Source organism: Apostichopus japonicus, chromosome 10 (genome assembly GCF_037975245.1).
Source record: "Apostichopus japonicus isolate 1M-3 chromosome 10, ASM3797524v1, whole genome shotgun sequence".
Taxonomy (NCBI): domain Eukaryota; kingdom Metazoa; phylum Echinodermata; class Holothuroidea; order Aspidochirotida; family Stichopodidae; genus Apostichopus; species Apostichopus japonicus.
Window position 1 is genome coordinate 5,908,479 of NC_092570.1, and position 21,004 is coordinate 5,929,482.

The window sequence follows — 21,004 nt, forward strand, 5'->3', positions numbered from 1 at the left end:
GTCTATTTTGTTCTCTGAAGAGAAAAATTTGACGGCGGATCAACTACTTGTAAATGCAGGGTGTGTGGGTGGGTGGGGGGGGGTGGGGCACCAGGAAATATGGAGGGAAAGGTTCCCTGTTGGTTGTTAGGTTCATTAGATTAGCATTAGATTAAAATTGAGCACATCAATGAATGAAATCTTTAGTCTTGAATAAACGATTCATTAAAAATAAAACAAGTTTTTAACAAAGCGAACAAGTCCTAAGCTTTCCTGTTCAGGACTGATCCCAATTAACTAACTACTTTGCATAATTCCATTTGACAGATCCACCAGGGTTTGGATACGATGTAGATGGACGGATAGATGTTTCTTACGTGTACGTGAAATATGACAAGGATGGAGCAGCTGAAAAACATTTGGCAAAAACAATCAAAGATAAACATCACTAATTACAGTTCCTTCGCAGTCGTTTTCGCTCAATCCGTCACAGTTGCCACACAGGCCGTCCACGTTCTGGCTGTACTTGGAGTCGAGGTTTATAGTAGCCGTCGTGTCTTTGAAAATAACCATCAAGCCGAAGTGCGTTGCGAGTATCTAGGAGAACAGAAAATACAAATCAGTTTGGCCCTAATGAAAGTGAATCATGAACGCATGCTAAGTACCTTACAATCAATAATCACACGTTTTCCATGTCAGTTTCAAGAGAGTATTTGAATGTAATTTAATTTTCGGAGAGCAAAGTTTTTGCAATGTGACTCACGGTTGAGCACTTAGTATTACTCTGCATGAAACTAAAATATCTCCTCAACCAACAAAGTACCATTAAGCTGGAAATTTAAAGCCTTTAATACCGGTCAGTAACAAGAAAGACTTCTGCCCCAGTTCTAATATACTAATCACTCTAATTACTGGTGAAATGTACATCTGCTCCTTTGATTTAAAGCATCAAATTACCATAAGGATGATTTCAGAACTGCATAGAACAAGAGCTATATAGACAACTTTAATATTCCAAAGCCAAGAAAAAATTCCTTCCGAACTAGATGAAAATTCACAGGAGAAACACTGCTTCAAAGTAATTTAATATCCACTTATAAATCTACTAGGGTAAACTTCCTAAGTTCATACTTCCATTAACCTTCTCATCAAAACAAGTTTTCACCACAAATTTCCTCTTCTTACCACAACAGCCCCCTCCTTAGCCCCCACCCTCTATCCCCAAATAAAACAAATCTTCATAAGGAGTTCTAGGAGCTCATAGAATAAATAAATTCCTAAATATTGGTAAAACGCAAACCCCCTGTATGTTATATGGTCTTAAATTATTGCTCTACACATTTCTTGGACAATTTTTGTGATAACCTGTGACAACCAAAATATTGTCATATTGAGGGACTAATTGAACAAAGCACTGCATTTGACTAGTACCATTTTGCATCATTCTTTCTCATTTAAATGTGACTCTTTACTCCCCCCCCACCACAACCCCCACCCCACTCCATCTTCCCATAAAAGTGACAACACAACACTTACAAAAGTACCATCAGGCAAGACATTGATAGAAACGTCTAAACCACTGTAAGGAGTGGCGACCTGTTCTCCGTCGATGTACAAAATCTGGTTATGCATTTTGAAGTCTTTCCCACTCATTTCTAATCTGATGTAATTCAACAGACTAATCTTGTCGTCGGGTCTCTCCTTGTGATAACGTCCAATCAAATTGAAAGCAGGCAGGCTTGAATCTGCAGCCTGCTCGGCTGTGTGCTGCGCTAAGACGTATTCACATTCTCCCTGGAATGTGAACTCTTGTCCGTCGAAGGTCAAGTGGTGAGGCTCCACCCACAACTTACACTGACATTGGAAAGCTGTAAAATATTTGTGAGAGAGAAGAGAAAGAGAGATATAATAAGTACCGATCAAGGAAACCGACGAAACCAGAACAGATAAACGAATAAGCAATATTCTTTCCAATAGCCAAAAAAACCCCCCAAAAACATAGCAGATTATTCCATTTACACAAACCCCTTCTGAGAAAGAAAATTCTTTCACCTGTAACTTGACACAAATGATGCTAGGTGGTCTACCAAGCAACAAATGTATCAACACCTGACAAACAAAACGCTGTTGCTATGTGAACGTTTGGAGCATACATTCAACAGTTTAGATGTTTTAGATTTATTAAATGTCCTCATTATCCTCCCCTTCACCCCCTCACCCCCGGGCCCACCTCCCATAATATGCCAGAAGTCAGACAATGGTTACCCATGCTCAAACTTCAACATGCATTTCTATACTGGCACTATATATGTAATTTCCCACACTGAGATATTTCAATTGTACTATTTTAAAACTGATCCTGAATGAACTACAACTTATCTGAAGGATCAGAGTAATTTGGAAAACATTTTTTAGCGAGCAAAACTTTGGGGCAATAATACTAAAGGGGAGAATCACATTGACATACAATTGATCTCTCGACTTACCAAAAAACATGACAAAAAAGAACATGCTCATAATTAAATCTCATCCATTTCTCTTTTGAATGTCAAAGAGTCAAAAGAGATACTGTTAACAAATTTGCTTAATATCAATGGCAAAGAGCCTGAGTTTAGGTAATTGTATGTTGGTTGGTAGGCCTGAATGTGTCCTATTTCTAACTTCATCAGCAGACTCTTTTGAAAAATAGTCTTCCATAAAATATCAATAATAATGATAAAATAAACATCTTACGTGTTTCACAGTTTTCGCCTTTAAATCCTGGAGGACATTCACAGGTATAACTCTCTGAATCCCCACGACATGTTGCTCCATTTTCACAATAATTTTCAGGACAAACTGTTGTATTTGCAAAAATGATGAGACCATATTAAATTGTCAAAAATTGATCTCTTACCAGTAAGCATTGCATTTAAACTTTAATCTAGCTTTCAAAGTGGACTGGAATGGACCATTCAATTAATTTATTAGTTAATCAATCAATCAATTCCTAGTCATGGTTTCTATAATCTTGGAAACAGACTTGAGCACAAAATATTTCATCAATTCATTATTTTCTACTCTCCCATTTATTCTTGATTCAATTTGTACACAAAATATGACATCAAATTCTCATAACTACGACCAAAAGTAGGATCCTACCTTTGACCTCTATTTACATAATGTTTGTGAATTACCTAACAAGCAGTCATCTACGTATCAGCTATGAAGTTCAACCAAGCTGTACTTTTCCAGTTACCGTATTTACAAGGATTTCAAATTGTTACCCTCAAGTGAATTTAAACCGCTCCCAAGAAAAAACCCCCATGAAACAGAATGGATCCTTGAACTTACCGAGAATAACCTACTCTTTATATTGATAAAATCTGGTAAAGATACTTACCAGCAGGACATTCACCAGGTGTAGATGTTAAAGTTTCATCTTTGCAAGACGCTATCTCGAAGTCACATTGATTGTCATAAGTCACTCCATCAGAGCCGCAGAAGGGTTTGTAAACCTTTGGACATGGCTTAAGACATGGTTCTTGTTAGAAAAAAAGGGAAACAACATATACAAATTTTTACGGGATTAATAATAATTTAAGAACAAAACACACTCTGATATTAAGCTCATTTAAACATATCTTTGACTTTATGTCGTGCAATACTGCAAGTTGTGTTTTATTCTTTGCATCATCTGTTCTGCCTTTGTTTCTTTTCTTTTTTCTTTTTTCAAACCACTTTCTCTGTTCATAAATTTATTAAGCTATTTGGTTTCTCAAGTTCTTTCAGTTCTTTACTTGTAGCATCTAACATTTGAGTATAAAAAGAGAAGAAAAATCTTATGATTCTGTTTTCTGATCATGAAAGCAATGGAAATCAATGTCTTATCTAAATAATATTTTAAGAACAAAACACAATCGGATTTGAAGCTCATTTTATACATCTCTTTGACCATGATTATGATCATGAAACAGTGGAAACAAATTTTTGGATCTTTAACTTACATAGTGTAGACTTTGCAGAGAGTAAATCAAATTTGCTATATTCACAGCCTTGCACCAGGCAACTTGAAGAAATAGTTTTCAAAATCTGATGTCGAACTTGTCAAACTGTTAAATTGTGGGCAAACAGTATTCAGGTATAACAACTGTACATATTATGGATGTCATATAAGAAGCTGACAACTTGAAAAATAGCTGCAAACAGTGACATTTGCTGTTTTGCTCAGGAGTTACTCAATGACGAAAACCACAAGTTGAAAATCTATTCTTTGACCCTGGCTAACAACTCAAATTAAGCAGATCTGGCTTAATTACAACACCCCTATTTAATCGGTTGTTTCTCGTTATAGACCATCCAACTGTAGAATTTCTCTAATGATTTTATCTGTCTTCTGATGAGGGAGTTGGCAAAGAAAGGCCACCACCAGTTTTAGTGTGCCCCCGAAATCAGCAGTTTAACTACTACCAGGGAAAAACTTCAAAATCATCTTAAATGGTCACCTCATCCTAGTCACATTCAGAGCTATATTTATTTCTCTACCTTCAAGAAAACCTTACAAAAAAATATTTAATTAATGACTTAATGTTTAATTTGTAGACAGCTTTCTTTTGTGTTTTCTCTCACTCTTTTGTTTTGCTTCTTTGATTTTGTCTTCTTTGTTTGTTTCTTCTACTTATGTAAATAATTGCTCATTTCTTTTGAGTTCCTCCTAAGTCCAATGGCCAAGGAAACAATTTTACATTTCAGACCAGTATATTCACTTCATCAAAATTTACTTACATTTTGTGGTCTTGGTAGAGGTGTAATGTTGTGGTCTTAGTAGAGGTGTCATGTTGTGGTCTTGGTAGAGGTATCATGTTGTGGTCTTAGTAGAGGGGTCATTTTGTTGTGGTCTTGGTAGAGGTGTAATGTTGTGGTCTTGGTAGAGGTGTCATGTTATGGTCTTGGTAGAGGTGTCATGTTGTGGTCTTGGTAGAGGGGTCATGTTGTGGTCTTGGTAGAGGTGTAAAATGTTGTGGTCTGGGTAGAGGTGTCATGTTGTGGTCTTGGTAGAGGTGTAAAATGTTGTGGTCTTAGTAGAGGTGTAATGTTGTGGTCTTGGTAGAGGTGTCATGTTGTGGTCTTGGTATAGGTATCATGTTGTGGTCTTGGTAGAGGTGTAAAATGTTGTGGTCTGGGTAGAGGTGTAATGTTGTGGTCTTAGTAGAGGTGTAAAATGTTGTGGTCTTGGTTGAGGTGTAATGTTATGGTCTTGGTAGAGGTGTCATGTTGTGGTCTTGGTAGAGGTGTCATGTTGTGGTCTTGGTAGAGGTGTAATGTTGTGGTCTTGGTAGAGGTGTAATGTTGTGGTCTTAGTAGAGGTGTCATGTCGTGGTCTTGGTAGAGGTGTCATGTCGTGGTCTTGGTAGAGGTGTAATGTTGTGGTCTTGGTAGAGGTGTAATGTTGTGATCTTGGTAGAGGTGTAAAACGTTGTGGTCTGGGTAGAGGTGTAAAATGTTGTGGTCTTGGTAGAGGTGTCATGTTGTGGTCTTGGTAGAGGTGTCATGTTGTGGTCTTGGTAGAGGTGTCATGTCGTGGTCTTGGTAGAGATGTCATGTTGTGGTCTTGGTAGAGGTTTAATGTTGTGGTCTTGGTAGAGGTGTAATGTTGTGGTCTTGGTAGAGGTGTAATGTTGTGGTCTTAGTAGAGGTGTCATGTCGTGGTCTTGGTAGAGGTGTCATGTTGTGGTCTTAGTAGAGGTGTCATGTTGTGGTCTTGGTAGAGGTGTAAAACGTTGTGGTCTGGGTAGAGGTGTAGAATGTTGTGGTCTTGGTAGAGGTGTAAAATGTTGTGGTCTTGGTAGAGGTGTAAAATGTTGTGGTCTTGGTAGAGGCGTAACTATCTTTACCCTCCGATTTTTATAATTAAGGGTGTTGCAGTTGCAAAACAAAGTAATATTTTGCAACTCTTTGAAGAAATTTATGTTCACTTTTTGTAACACAATTACAGTAGTTTGTTTTTTCTTCCAAACTTTTCTTGCAACCTTGCAAAATTTTCTGTGCGGGAGTGGAGGGGGAAGGGTAGGCGTAGGGGGAAGAGGACCCTGCAAGTGGTTGTAACATGTATACTTTGAGTACCATGGCCTTAGGGTACATTTGTAGATCTAAGTCTCTTTATGCAAAAAAACAGAACTTAAAATTAGTCTCAAAAAATTAATGAGGTGTTAAATTCTACAAAACCTAGTTCACAGTGTACCCTTGGGAATAGGAATTGGGGGTAAGCATACTGAGGGCAAGAGATTTTCTCTATTGGTATCAAATGAGCGTGCTACAAATGTTTTGAACAATATGACTTTTAAAGCATTTTTACATCAAACCATATTAACTCCATTCCAATGGTAAAGCAAAGAGAAGTAATCAGTAAAGGGTTTATTGAAAAACAGCTATTGAGGACGGGATGCGACCTCTTTATTGGCACTGTTGGTGCTTCATGAGACACGCTGGGGGGACACACATACTGTAGAGTCACCTGTTCAAGTGCTATTTGGATGCAGAACAAGGACATTGTGAAAGAACTATGTATGAACTATTAAGTCCCAAAACAATTCCATCACAACAACAGCTGCTAAAAATCCCAGACTCAAGATAGACAACAAGCAAAGAGTCACTTTGACAAACAGACAAAGACTTTACTATATGACCATCCTACGGAGGAGTAGAGAAGTAGGACACTTATTGTACATAGTACGTGACCGATCCACCTACAAACGCCGGACGTTGACCGACAGACAAACAGGGTAGCCATCTAGAAGAAACAGACCAATGCCAAAATAGGCTGGAGATAATTGTCTTTTTTACAACTACAATAATCCGCCCAGGACATGATATCCTTACTGAACTCTTTATCTCTAGACCAAGTGGCACCCCTGTCCGAGCAATATACACCTGTTCCATTGTCATTATGACCTTTCCCAGAAAAATAGCAGCCCTGTGAGAGTTGACAGTGAGGATGGCAGAAATTAAATTATAATAAATGACAGATATGTTTAATAACCCAACTTAGTTTTCTAAACAGCTGGTATACCCCAAGGTAAGTAAGAAAATGTCATTTTGCACAATTGGATGTTAACTTTGGCTTGCCTATAAAAAGTGGTACTTTATGTGTAAACTGTCTAATTCAAAAAGCACCATGGGTGAACTCTGTACAATCGTAACACTTGGGTAATAAGCTCTTATTGAGAGTGATACAAAGCCAGTTTAAACGCATTAACACACCAGTAGAATTATTGTGGTCAATTGGTAAGGACTTCGCTCTTTGACACAAAGGTCGGGGCCCATATTCCTACCTTCGCCTGATGAGTCCCAAAAGGGCGAAACAGGCCGAGAATGTATACATATATAATTATATATATATATATATATATATACATATATATATATATATATATATATATATATATATATATATATATTTATATATATATACATGTATATATATATATATATATATATATATATATATATTTATGGCATTGACCACCCATCATTTGCTGTTTTCAAAAATACTTTCATATCACTCACCAGTTTCACAGTTTTGACCTTCAAAGCCAGCAGGACATTCACAGGTGTATTCTCCTTGTTCTCCATCCGTACAAGTAGCACCATTTTCACAAGGCTCAGAGAAACATGGGGCTGGTGCTGCCAAAAAGAAAAAGACACATTCAGTCTGTGTTAAAAAAAAAGACAATCTATCAAAAACTGTTTTAGACATTGCTTCTAGAAATATGCAAAACATTTCATCAAACATAACTCATAGGAATTACAATTCTTAGAACATAATGGCATTTGAAAATACAGACACTAAAGTTGATTTTAGAGTCACCCACTACCCGAATCTGAATTCACATCCTTCATTTGCTGTTTTCAAATATATTCATATCGCTTACCAGTTTCACAGTTTTTGCCTTCAAAGCCAGGAGGGCATTCACAGGTGTAGTCACCTTCTCCATCTGTACACATAGCACCATTTTCACAAGGCTCAGAGAAACATGGGGCTGGTGCTGCCAAAAAAAAAAAAGACACATTCAGTCTTTGTATAAAAAACACAAACAACAACTGTTATAGCCATTGCTTCTAACATTTCATAACCGTTTACAATTTACTTAAAAGAATAGATCAAAGATTTTTCTATATTTACCACAAATTTCCAGAAAGAAATATGCAAAACATTTCATCAAACATAACTCATAGGAATTACAATTCTTAGAACACAATGGCATTTGAAAATACAGACACTAAAGTTGATTTTAGAGTCACCCACTACCCGAAACTAAATCCACATCCTTCATTTGCTGTTTTCAAATATATTAATATCGCTTACCAGTTTCACAGTTTTTGCCTTCAAAGCCAGGAGGGCATTCACAGGTGTAGTCACCTTCTCCATCTGTACACATAGCACCATTTTCACAAGGCTCAGAGGAGCAAGGAGCAGGTGCTGGAATAAAAAAGACGCATTCAGTTTTTCTTATATAAAACACACTCTATAAAGAACAACTGCCATAACCATTGCTAACACCGCTTTCCATAACTTTGACACTTCATTTAAGTTGCACACCAAATAGTTCACTTTTTTAGTTACAACATTGTTTAACTCCTCCCCCTCTCCCCTCCCTCCCCCCACTCACCACTGCTTCTTGATTGGCCCAGAATAGTGCCATCTTGCCATACTTGTATGTTTATCGTGGTTCACTCTTATGTATATATGGAACATGACACCATTATAGTTGATACAATGAAAGATGTGTTTAATACTTAGAATGCTCTCTAAAGGTGAAAATAATGTCTTTCAAGATTATTTATAATCAGTTTGTCTTTTCTATTTTTCTACATAATATCCCAGCTCTTTTCTTCCAATTTTCAAGCAGATTTTTCATTCCATGATACTTACCAATGTCACAGTTTGTGCCTTCAAAGCCAGGAGCACACTCACAAGTGTAGTCTCCAAATGTTCCATCGGTGCAAGTGGCTCCATTTTGGCAAGGATCAGAAGAGCAAGGAGAAAGAACTGAAACAAATTCATGTAAAAGCTCAGAAAATGATTATAACGGAACTCGAAAGTAGGAGACCAAATATGGGGCTGTTTTACACAAACTTTCCAAATTGCATTACATGTAAAGTCTAATATATTGATCCGTACAGCTGACACACGAATGGATGATCTGCCTTACACACATTTTAGACCCCTAGCTAGTAAACGATTAGCAAATTCTTGTGCCAAAATCTTCAGAAGTACAAATAATACATATCAAGCCAAAGTAAAAAACAGTGTTTATTTCAGTGAGTTTGTGTCAAAGAGAATACCAAGTGCAGCCAAAATGATAGCAATGTAGAATTTCTTTTCTACTTGGCAGTTTACCGAAGAAACTTCTCCCGAAACAAATCTATGTAACCATGCAAAGCTCACCAAATTGCTTTTTGACATCAGTTCAGCAACCAGTTTTAGAAGTTAAAATGACAGGCAGGCTTAAGAATCTGAGCAAGAATTTTCAAACAAATTTCCCTTACAACTTTCTAGTATGTTAATTTATTGGCTTCCAATGTTCATGTAAAAATACCTTTCAAATTAGTTGAATGAAGTAGGTATTCTTGCTACTGACCTTCACAAAGATCTCCAATGAATCCTTCGGGACAAATACACTGGAAACTGTCATTGATTCCGACATCTTCGCATTCTCCACCATTCTCACACGGTTCATGTCTGCATGTTATTCTCTCTAGAAACCAAAGAGAAGTCATTCACTTGGCTAAAAAAGATAAAAAACTTCTATCCTGGGCTTCAGATATCTATCAAGTTGTTAAATGTTGCTTTGAGGTTAACCTTAAACAGATATATATATATATATATATAAATTCCTAATTCTTCCATGCAAGAAAGTCCAGGTATCCCTGGTATGAAAAGCTTGGTACTGTCTACATGTCAACATTTTTCACATTGAAATCTAACTTTAAAACCAAAAATAGTACCCATTCAATATGGCGTCGCGAATGGTAAATTGTGCCATACAAACAAGAACAGCATAAACTTGGGGTACAGTACGGTTAAATTTCGGGTCAAAGGGTGTCAGCATCCTTTTTTGGGGAAGTGGAGGGGGAGGGGCGAGTGACTCATCTGCTCCTGACTTACCGTTACAGTTTGCACCAGTCCAGCCATCTTCACACCCGGCAGCGGAACATGTCCCCATTTTCCTGTCACATGATGCTTTTGAAGCACAGTGACAGGTCTGCTTGCAGTCAGCTCCAAAAGTTCCTTTCTGACATGCTGAATGAAAGTGTAAAAATAACAGTGAATACTAACATTTTTTTAATTCATTTTGTGATGAATGATAGAGGGAAATATTACTGGTAAGCAATTGTCACTTCACCTGAGCTGTTGATTTCAGGCAAGAGAGAAGTTAATAGAGAACAGCTTGCTTTAGTTGTACATATGCAAAGTATTTTACTATTCAATTTATAATAACAGGAAATATATATACTAATGAGTTGAAACTTATTGAAAATATTTGACCTAGCTGTGTGTCTTGGCGACTTGGGATGAACTGCATGGTTGGCACTTGGGAACAACTTGTCTGATGTTTTAGTTACAAACTTGGAAATTAAGGAAATTGAAGGTTAACCTGCTTTGAGGCAAAATGTCCATACACCTATGGGATCACTAGCCAGGTAGCTTGGCTAATAGAGAACATTTACACAACTTATGGTAATATTGTTTACAAAATTCTTGGCAAAATGTCCATACAAAGTAAAATGTTGAGATGGTGGCCATCTAGATAAATACATAACAGTTCATAAACTTGTGCAATGCATACAGTCCAGCCAACTGCATAAAGACAGCTCCCATTTCATAATTTAAGAACATGTGCCAAAGTACCACCTATTAATGGATGAATCAACACCAAGAAAATCATGAATCACAAATGAGCTTTTAACCTAACATTTATGACACAGAAGTAATGGAGGTACTGTATGCATAATCTCATTTTCATGTGACACTGAGAACTCTCATGCAGTTACGTTATAATACAGTTACGTTATACCTGGCACTTCCAACTAAGGGTTAAGTCTATTAATAGTTATAGACTTGACGTATATTTATACTAGTAATAATAGGCATATTACAGTAGCTTAGGCCTAGGCGAAGCCTACCTCACGCTTCCCAGGACGCGGCCCCTAACGTAAGTCCGAGCCTCAGTAAAGCTAAAGTTACCTCTGGAACAAGCAGTGTACAGCGCATTTTTGTGTCATAATTGATAGCAATAGCTAATCAGTCTTCGTGCAAACTTATGAGTTTCACTTTGACATTCATTACTGCCACAGTTCTTGCCTCGAGTGAAAACAAACAATATAGCCTACATTTGCAAGTCAACAATTCAAAACGGCAACCAACAGTTGTATGTATGTATGTATGTATATGTGATCTTCCCGCAAGCAGGAACTCGCGAAGCAGGCAGGATCTTCCCGCAAGCAGGAACTCGCAGTTAGTTGGGAGCGACAAAGACAATCTCGAAATGTACACTTTGTAGCATTACTTCATACTTTTGGTAGCCTTCATAGTCATATATAGCATTGTAGACTAACGTCGTATGGATCAAACGACTGGGTGTTTAGGCTAACAGGTTTTACGTTGCATATACATACATATACAGTAGGTGATAACTTTACTAATACTTATGTGCTGTCTAACTAATTTTGTTTTTACTGACGTCAGTCAAAGTTTAGGTTACGTAAAACAGCCGAGTCGCCATACGCTACAACTTTACAAGTATTGACCACATCAATTTCTGCTGTATTGATAGTTCCATTTTGCAAACACATCAGAGAAGCATATGGGATACACACCAAAAACAGAAGAAAAGAAGAAAGAAAAACTGAGCTACGTCCAAGCAAAGGCGTCCACAGAAATGCTCATAAGAGGGGGGGGGGGGGACCAGTAGGACATCTAGGTGTTACATACTACGTGATACTATATATGCAGAGCGCCACAATGGGCGCGGAGCGTACGACGATTATTTTGGGCCAAAAAATACTCCTAGATCGTCGGAAAAGATACTTCCCGTTTCAAGTTGCATATATACACATCGGTTAGTTTGAGATCTCATGTTTTAGGATTTTGACTTTCAATAATTTCAGTAATGCGTTATGGGTCCGTATGCAATGAACATAACTAGAAAACTGTTGGTTGGGTGAAATCATTGAAATTCAAATGTTTTCAAACTTTTTTTTTCATTTTTTCCCCCCGGGTGGGCAAGTGCCCCCTCTCCCTTGCCCCTCACTGTTGACGCCGATGGGTCCAAGGATTTATGCAGCATCAATGCAGGGTGTCTTGGTTTATAATATTTGAATGGCCATTTAGCATTTACACATTGTTTCCAGCTGACAAATATGTTTTAATGCTCAAATACATCAAGAGAAATGACAGAACAATACTAACTATCAACATAGCTATAACAATTCTTTGTAACTATATATTATGGAATGAGGATTGAGGAATTCGGCTTCTGGATACATCTTGCAAGTTGTATGAGTGAGAAACAACATTCACTGTCTTGCAAGGGTTTTCTTTCCCAGTAAAAACGGGCCCTCGATCCCTATCCAAAGAGGTACCCTTTTTTCTGTGCATCAGTATAGCCGGTTGCCTTCTTTTGGTCGGGGCCCCCGGCTCAGCACGGAGTTACGCTACTGTAAGACTCTAATTCTGAACAAGCATTTCCGGACCTCGAACTAATTTACTACAGTGACTGAATCTAAGAAAGCTGCACAACCTACCTCTTCACACGTTATCAACAACAATATTAAGAAATTTTTATGAAATGAATATGCTGCCATTGATATATTCTTCAAATTCTGAAAAATGGGGAGGATCGTCTGTCTTACCTACGTTACAAAATAACCCCCTGAAACCAGGGGCACATGAACAGCCATATGGATCCTGCAGGCAGAACAGTTCACCTTTACAGTTCGTCTCGAACCCAAGAGTGTCCATTGGGGCTTCTGAACAGCTATACTGGCCGTTTTTGCCAAAGTTGTCAGCGGAATGTACTGTAAGGATACAAAAGTCATAAAAGCAACGCTCTTAGTCTTAGCAAGATGAACCGAGCTATCATTTTAACGACCAATGTCATTATAACCTTGTTAAAATCAATGTGTTTCTGTATACTCAGTATGGACGTATATACGACAGATATGCCGGTTGTCAACTTATAAGGCTAGCGTAGACGATAATTAAGGTGACTCTCAGTTTCGTGAAAAATACCCCCCCCCCCTTTTTTTAAATTTAAAATTGTCCTTTTGTTTCCTGTTGACAAAATAGTGCTCTTCTAATACATGAAAAGTGGCACTTTTAACGTTTTTGCATAAGTTGCCCAGACACTATAGGGGGATTGGTATAGGCCTACTTATTTAGAATCCGTACCATTCCTAACCCTAACCCTATTCCCTACTGCCTTACCCTAATTCCTAACCCCTAACACTATTCCCTACTTCCTAACCATACTTCCTCACCCCTAACCCTATTCCCTACTCCTAACCCTAATTCCTAGCCCCTAGTAAGCTTTCCCATTCATATGGTACGGATTCTAAAGTTAGGCCGGGGGATGTAACTCCACCCACCCCACCCCGGTGGGCTCTAAATGCCAATCCATCCATCAATCAACGTAGTTATTTGATTGCTGGGAATGTGGTGGACATGTCCCCCCTATAGCCCCCCCCCCCCCGTTTGGTCCACTGTATAGAAATGTATATATACGTTTAACACTCTAGATAGGGGAATATACTTACATACTTCACAGAGCTCTCCGGAAAATCCCGGTGGACATATGCAGACGCCATCATCCCGACACACGCCACCATTATAGCAAAAACACGGTATATCACAGGCTTCCCCAATGAGATTTTTTGGGCAGCCTGAAATTGTAATGAATTGTATTTAAATGGTTATCTAATCTGAAGTATCATAAAATAATACATAATGCGTACATTCTAGATGTTTATTTTGACGCGATTATTACTGTAGAAAGACACATTTTACCCAGAAATTTGTTCTATATACACCCGCTTCAGTCGTGTATTATGTTGCAACTTTGGCAAGTACAAATGCTATCGTAAATTTCGAGGGGGTTTTCGCTATCTTCGGTTTTAGGTGCTTTGGAGTCGGCACTTGTTTGTAAAATCTTGATGATAGAATACTATAGCAATTGCCTTTTATCACTCAATATCGAATAAATTATCACATTTAGGCCTAAATGGAGTAAGTATACTTTGTGGAATAATTCCCAAAATTAATAGCTTCTTGATAAATCGTGACAAGTATGTTAACGGGGTTTTTTGGAGGATACAAATGGTGGTCGAACTAGGCTGCATTGTAATTCTATGGACTCCAGCTGTCGCATATAAATATGGAATAGGGACACAATGGCAAATTAAAATACAATGTGCCCACAGTCAGAATAAAGCGACTATATAACTCTGATCTTATGACCGTCACAAACGCTGCTAAATGTACACGTTTGTATTTTTATGTCATCACTTTCATTTTTATTGTTGAAAAAATTACCCCCCCCCGGTTAAACATCAGGGACTCATCAATCAAAGTGCATGGTTTTGACTTCGGTAACGTCTAACACACAAATCGTTTGACTTGCTCCTCAGAAACATCAATACTTTTCAATGGCATTTCATGGGTCTTTGTGGCTCAAAATTGATATGTTTGCAATGCTTTACAAATGTTCATGTCAAAGGCAACTGGTAATGGATGCCATCCAAGGGTGCCTTGCTATCTATATGTTAAAAAAACATATTTGCTTCAACTATTAGGATTTACAAAGCACGGAATAATGTTTGGTCATAGGTGTCTGGCACCTGTGACTACCTGAATAGCATATGTAAAAGAATGACATTTTGGGAGAGAGGGGGGGGGGGACTATAAGATATCATAGCTCAATTTAAAAATCCTAGTAATTTTTTTTGTTAAAAAATACCAGGTCGCGAGGAAGCTATCAAAAACTAAGGGGGTAGAAAAATCGACGGAGTCTTAGGTCTTTACCAAAGGAATTTTACTTTTGTAGATTTTCTGATCCTGAACGAGTTTCAGCGTTTAATTGACAATTTTTACTTTTTATGTCAAAAAATTGGATAAAAATTTTAACATTTTCAGAAGAGATAATATTATTTAGATGTCTTGTGCGCTATAGGAATCATTCGATGTCTAATAGTCCTTTTTGCTATCACAATAGATCCAGTTGAACGATTAGCACTGATGTTAAATGCAGTGAGGATCAATAAACATCATCCTGCCCCCCCCATCTCCCCCACTTTAAGGAGGGGGGACGACCCCCTCTTCCCACGTTCCTTCGCTAATGTATACTTACTGCGAACGATGACTCTCATAACTGCGTGCGGAATGTTTCGGTTGGAAAAGCATTCATAGATACCAGAATCAGCTGTCGTGGCTCCTGTAATCCTTACAGCGAATTTTCTTGCCCATGCTGGTACATCTCTGTTATTTCTTCGCCAAGTTACTTTTCTCGTGTTGGATTTTACAGTCAATAATATGTCCTCGCCGGCATTAACCGTTACGGAAAAAAACTTACGGGGTAAAATTGCTGCAAAATGTTGGGAAAAATATATATGTATACTTAAATCTAAATGAGTTTAATTCGGTGTAATTAGTAAGTTTATGGAATAGAATCGAATAGTGTACATTTGGTATTGCGCCGGTATCCGCCCGAAGACGCTCATGGCGCAGTACGTGCTTATAACCAATTAACTGTCTGTTATCATCCCATAACCGTTTTCAAGTCACTGTAGACTTTATACACGATGAGCTGCCACAAAGGGCGCCAAATCGTATTTACAAATCAGACACATATTCCGCCCCACTCCATACTTATATGCTGAGCACCAAGCAAGATGGCAGTAGGTCCCATTTTGAACGTCTCGGCCCAGAGTCGGACCCCGAACCTTCCGTCTGATAAGCGGATGCTCTAACCACTAGGCTAATCAGTCGGTATCATATAATATATATATATAGTTAAAATTTTAAAAATGTTAATATTGTCGCATTCACAGAGTAAGACGATGATAGGAGAAAATGCATTGTAGAGCGGTATATAAGATCTATTTTTCTACCGCTACCAGTCTAACTACTGTAGGATACAACAAAGTATTTTAACGTAGCCAACTGGTCGAGGCGATTTTACTGCACAAGGCTACATCTCATTATTCTGAGCTAAGGAAGAGACACTCTACAGGTATGAATGATGCTTGCTGGTCACTTCGCCCAACAACCATTTCGCCCAACTGCCATTTCGCCCAACCAGCCTGGTCATTTCGTCCAACCAGGCTGGTCATTTCGTCCAACCAGCATGGTCATTTCGTCCAACCCTTTTTTAAACTAATATTCAGTCAGAATAATATTACTTTTCTATTTCACTAGTTCAATTTGATTTATTTTGGGCTATGTTACTTCGTGGTATAGGTAAATAAAGTGAGGTCCGCTCGATATCGATCGGAGTCTGAGCAGTTTTTTTCAGGTATAATGGAGGATTACACTACTTACACTAGGCGGATACGCATGCAATGGAAGTTATATTATTATACAAACAAAGGGGAATCGGTGTGGAATAATATCACCGTTTCTATTTCACTAGTTCAATTTGATTTATGTTGGGTTGTAGTATTACACTACTTTAGTTACATCCTCAAGTTTCCTTAATATTCGGTTCGTATCCTGTAACGTTAACAATTCCCGAACGTTTCATTTTGAAGTATTATATTTAATCAAGGTTGGGCGAAATGGTAAGATTGGGCGAAATGGCAGTTGGGCGCCATGGTTGTTGGGCGAAGTGACCTGCTTCCTGAATGCTAACCTCTATCAAAAACTAGCTAAGTGTGAAAAATACGTTTCCTTTCATAGCAAATAGACTTCCAAATACCTACAAAGCTTTTCATTGGCAGAATAATGCAAAGCATAAACAATAAGTTAATGCTGTGAAAATAAAGCCAAACAGAAGATAGTTCAAAATAGCTATTTTGTGAAAATATAATCTGTACGTAACATTTCGAACTCCAGTTGACACGTAAATGTGAAAACAATACATTACATAATGCATGCATGGGCAATTTGTACATGCATTGTAATTCAACTGACGGTTCAATAAAAAAAAACATGAGCAGATTTGGGAACCAATCTCACATCTAAAATCACATGTATTCACCGTGTTCCTATCAAAAAAAAAAAACATGTGAAAATGTGCAGAATTAATCAGTGGATTGGACACGTGGTACAGAGTGTGAAAACCTGAGATAAACCAAGCCAAGAAGAATATTTATACCATACAGTGACAACTTGGAAACATTGGGCTCTGGCAGCAATAAAAACCTGTTAGTATACTACACACATTTTCATACATTGGATTTCTTGCCTGCACATATTATTATCACGGGATTTCTGTGCTAACCTCTCTCCTGAGGTTTCGTCACTTCAAGTTTCACAGGAAAACCTCTCAGGTAGTTTTGAAACCAACTAACTGGCAAACCTGTGTCAAGGTGTGTCAAAGTAAAACGTTTCATATACAGAATCACAGGTTTCCACGTATGAACCTGGCACCCGTGGCACCCGTGGCACCCGTGGCACACGTGGCACCCATAACTCCGGCATTCTAAACGACTGACGTCTCTAAACCGGGCGACTGGTTGCTGTTAGAACGACTAACAAGTGCCGTTTAAAAGTTCTCAGTGTTGGCCACAAAGTTTGACATTGGCAAAAATTGCTAGAGGTTTTCAGAAGTACTTTTTTTACCCGCTCTGGTCCTCAAATGTTTCGCAGCCATTGAGAATTATCAAAAGTGACAATATAATGTCTCAGGGTGGATAATTATAAACTGGTACTTTGAGAATGCCATCAAAATGCTTGTTCAGTTAAATCTGACAGCATTGGGGACCATTATATCACATTCTGGCATATTTTGGGGGCAATACTAATGACCATTTAGTCGTGCACACGCAAAATTATGTACCGTGGTAATTGGGAACACTTGTGAAACAGGGCATTTGCAGTAATGAACCGCCAACACATTATAACGATAAACAAGCTACATATTTTCATTTCTCATCTCGGAAGCCGAAGCCACTTAAAACTGGTTAAACCTTGACCAGTCGTATAGGTGCGAACACACGAACACTACTATATATGCCAATAATATACTATTATTATCCACGTTAGGACGTTGGAGTTGAATCGGGTAGAGCCTTCAGTCCAGCCGTAAGCGGTTATTTAAAAGGATCTGATCTATTTCTTACATCAGCCTAAAATTTTCCAAAAGATAAGAATTTCGCAGTATATAAAGGCCTAATGAGTAAAAGTTCAAACCTAATCTGCATACGAAACGTTATAAAGTAAATAAGCTACTGTCGCCAATTACAATATCAGTAAAAGGACAGTGTTATCGGTAGTGTTCTAGGACTGGCATGAATGATTTAAAAAAGAAGGTTTGATCTTGCCACAGTGCATGAGAGAATGCTTAACTTAATTTGATTTAATTATGCACTTTGAAAACAATATGTTATTGTAAAGATGACTGCAATATCTCAAATATTTAGAAAATATTTTTTTCTTCATGTGAGAGAATTATCTAATTCGGAGGCATGAAATGAACATTTCAGTAACAATTAGGCGGCTGCATGTTTCACCGTATTACAGAGAACATTACCTTTTGACAATAAAATGCTCATATTGTTAAATAATGTTAGCTATTGGATCGTGATCTCGACGATTCACGTCCCTTTGTAAGCCCTTACATACGCGTTATGTAAAATAAATCATGCAATGTACATTATTAAGAAATGACACAAACTTACCAGTTTTTCTGTTGACTACGGGAACGACTATGGATATGTCTTTGTCTCCAACTGTGGTTCGACATTCGAAGATACCAGAACGGGTATCCTCGGGGACACCCTTCCGTTTCTGAAAGGGGCGGACTGACACATCCGATCCCAAAGACCTCGTTTTTCCGGCTGGCATCTCTATTTGATTCCCCCCAGTTATCTGGAATCGGCTAAAGGTTATTGGATCTGTGTCAGCCCCAGCAGCTACCAGATTGGGCACATTACGGGTCACGTAACCTATCTGGTCGTTAATACATGTGAAGTCTTCAACACCATCTTGACCTGTCACGTGAGTAAACAGTACCAAATAACTTATAAACTATTTGACCAAAAAAATGTCAACTCTCTAGTCCTTGTAGTCCACACTTTGTAGTCTTCTTTTTGTTTTGTAGTCACTTTGATTTTATAGTCCTCAGATTCAGCTAATAAATTAACCAAAACTACCGAAGTTAGTTGTCTTGGGATATTATAAATGTTTTATATTTTGCCTGCAAAAGACCTCAATTGACCTTCAACTACCAAACATAATAGGCCCCATGCATGTGTGACAGGGGATATGGTAGAGCTATAAAGAGCACCTAATAACGGCATCCCATATATTTGCGATACGTGATGTTGTAGTTGCACGCAGACTACCAAGAAACAAAATTCGATTCTGTCCTTGTAAATCTATGAGAATGGATTATTCATATTTTGTTAATCAATATTTGTCAAATCCGACACGTCAGCGTACAGCCGACAGGTCAGCGTACGTACGTCAGCGTCAGCGTACAGTACGTCAGCGTCACGTCAGCGTATAGCGTCTGCGTCAGCGTACGCATTGCACAGCGAGCAGCCCTTATAAGATTGGGACATTTGAATGCACTGGGTGATAAAGAAGTAATGTATCTGAAATCGGTCACATTGAGAGAGAGTGAGAGAGATTTTCAGCTTTTACAAAGTAATGGTAGAAATCTGTCTACATAAATGAAATTCCTTCACCTCAAAAGTAGGCTACTTTTCTATATTATGATTATCAAAGCTTTGTATAGAAACAGTGAAAAGAAGTACGCAGTTTATATATTTTAAAGGTCATTGAAGTAGCATGGATTCCAAATAGGAATCCATGAAACTGTGTCAGTTCTTTTCAAACTTAAAAAAAGAAGTATTTTACTATATATCCATGCACAAGCAAAATCATTTTCCTCTGTTGGGACATTTTACTTGTTAAAATTACACCAATCACAATGACCAGGAATATTTTGGAGGTTCAAAGCCTCCAAGAAAGTATTTTTTATCCCCCCCCCCACCCCCAGTGTTAATCCGGCTTTAGAAACGATACTAAAACTAATGAATAATATACTTACCATTTGTATGATTGATTAATACCACCAGGAGAATGATGGCTGCCAGGCCCTCCATGGTTGTTGGCAAAGCTGGTTTCCTGTTCAATCACGATTTGCTGTAAAATATAGAAAACGCGCAAGTAGCCTGCTCGATGTATAGCCGGGCTACTGAATCAATCTACAGGCAACGGGTTTACTTAAACGAGTCTCTCTAAATGTCTGTCGCCCTTAGACCATGACCCGGTACTAACTTGTATGTTATTTATGTTCTTCTGATTGGCTAAGAGGAAATCAAATTAGATGGCAGCCTTGAACATTGACAAATTGGTAAGAAAGGTGCATGGTTACAAACTTCCAATTTACCTGTCTGCGGTAAGGGAGAGGGTGTGGGGATGTTTTTTGGGGGCATTGTGGTGATAATGATTATGATGATTACGATGATTACGATGATGATGATGATGATGATGATGATGGTGGTGATGATGGTGAGATGGTGGTGATGATGATGATGATGATGATGATGATGATGATGATGATGATGATGATGATGATGATGATGATGATGATGATGATGATGATGATGATGATGATGATGATGATGATGATGATGATGATGATGATGGTGATGATGATGATGATGATGATGATGATGATGATGATGATGATGATGATGATGATGATGATGGTGAGATGGTGGTGATGATGATGATGATGATGATGATGATGATGATGATGATGATGATGATGATGATGATGATGATGATGATGATGATGATGATGATGATGATGATGAT

At 38.1% G+C, this 21,004-nt stretch overlaps 1 protein-coding gene across 2 annotated transcripts in view; it reads right to left on the minus strand.

Moving 5' to 3' along the window:
* LOC139975367 (IgGFc-binding protein-like) overlaps positions 1 to 20,389 on the minus strand; it is a 61,676-nt gene extending 41,287 nt beyond the window's left edge. The window contains exons 1-15 of one of the 2 annotated variants that reach the window (XM_071983263.1): positions 20,232 to 20,389; positions 18,856 to 19,167; positions 15,366 to 15,599; positions 13,777 to 13,902; positions 12,874 to 13,038; positions 10,127 to 10,261; positions 9,600 to 9,716; positions 8,891 to 9,007; positions 8,324 to 8,437; positions 7,890 to 8,003; positions 7,525 to 7,641; positions 3,362 to 3,502; positions 2,713 to 2,817; positions 1,516 to 1,847; positions 436 to 576 (exon numbers count right to left, since the gene is read on the minus strand). In XM_071983263.1, coding sequence (XP_071839364.1) covers positions 436 to 576; positions 1,516 to 1,847; positions 2,713 to 2,817; positions 3,362 to 3,502; positions 7,525 to 7,641; positions 7,890 to 8,003; positions 8,324 to 8,437; positions 8,891 to 9,007; positions 9,600 to 9,716; positions 10,127 to 10,261; positions 12,874 to 13,038; positions 13,777 to 13,902; positions 15,366 to 15,599; positions 18,856 to 19,167; positions 20,232 to 20,286 — 2,325 coding nt within the window. In that variant the 5' untranslated portion in view covers positions 20,287 to 20,389. Of the gene's footprint in view, positions 1 to 435; positions 577 to 1,515; positions 1,848 to 2,712; positions 2,818 to 3,361; positions 3,503 to 7,524; positions 7,642 to 7,889; positions 8,004 to 8,323; positions 8,438 to 8,890; positions 9,008 to 9,599; positions 9,717 to 10,126; positions 10,262 to 11,145; positions 11,287 to 12,873; positions 13,039 to 13,776; positions 13,903 to 15,365; positions 15,600 to 18,855; positions 19,168 to 20,231 lie in introns of those variants that run through there. The other variant, XM_071983264.1, reaches the window with a different exon arrangement.
* Between the last annotated feature and the right edge of the window lie 615 nt (positions 20,390 to 21,004).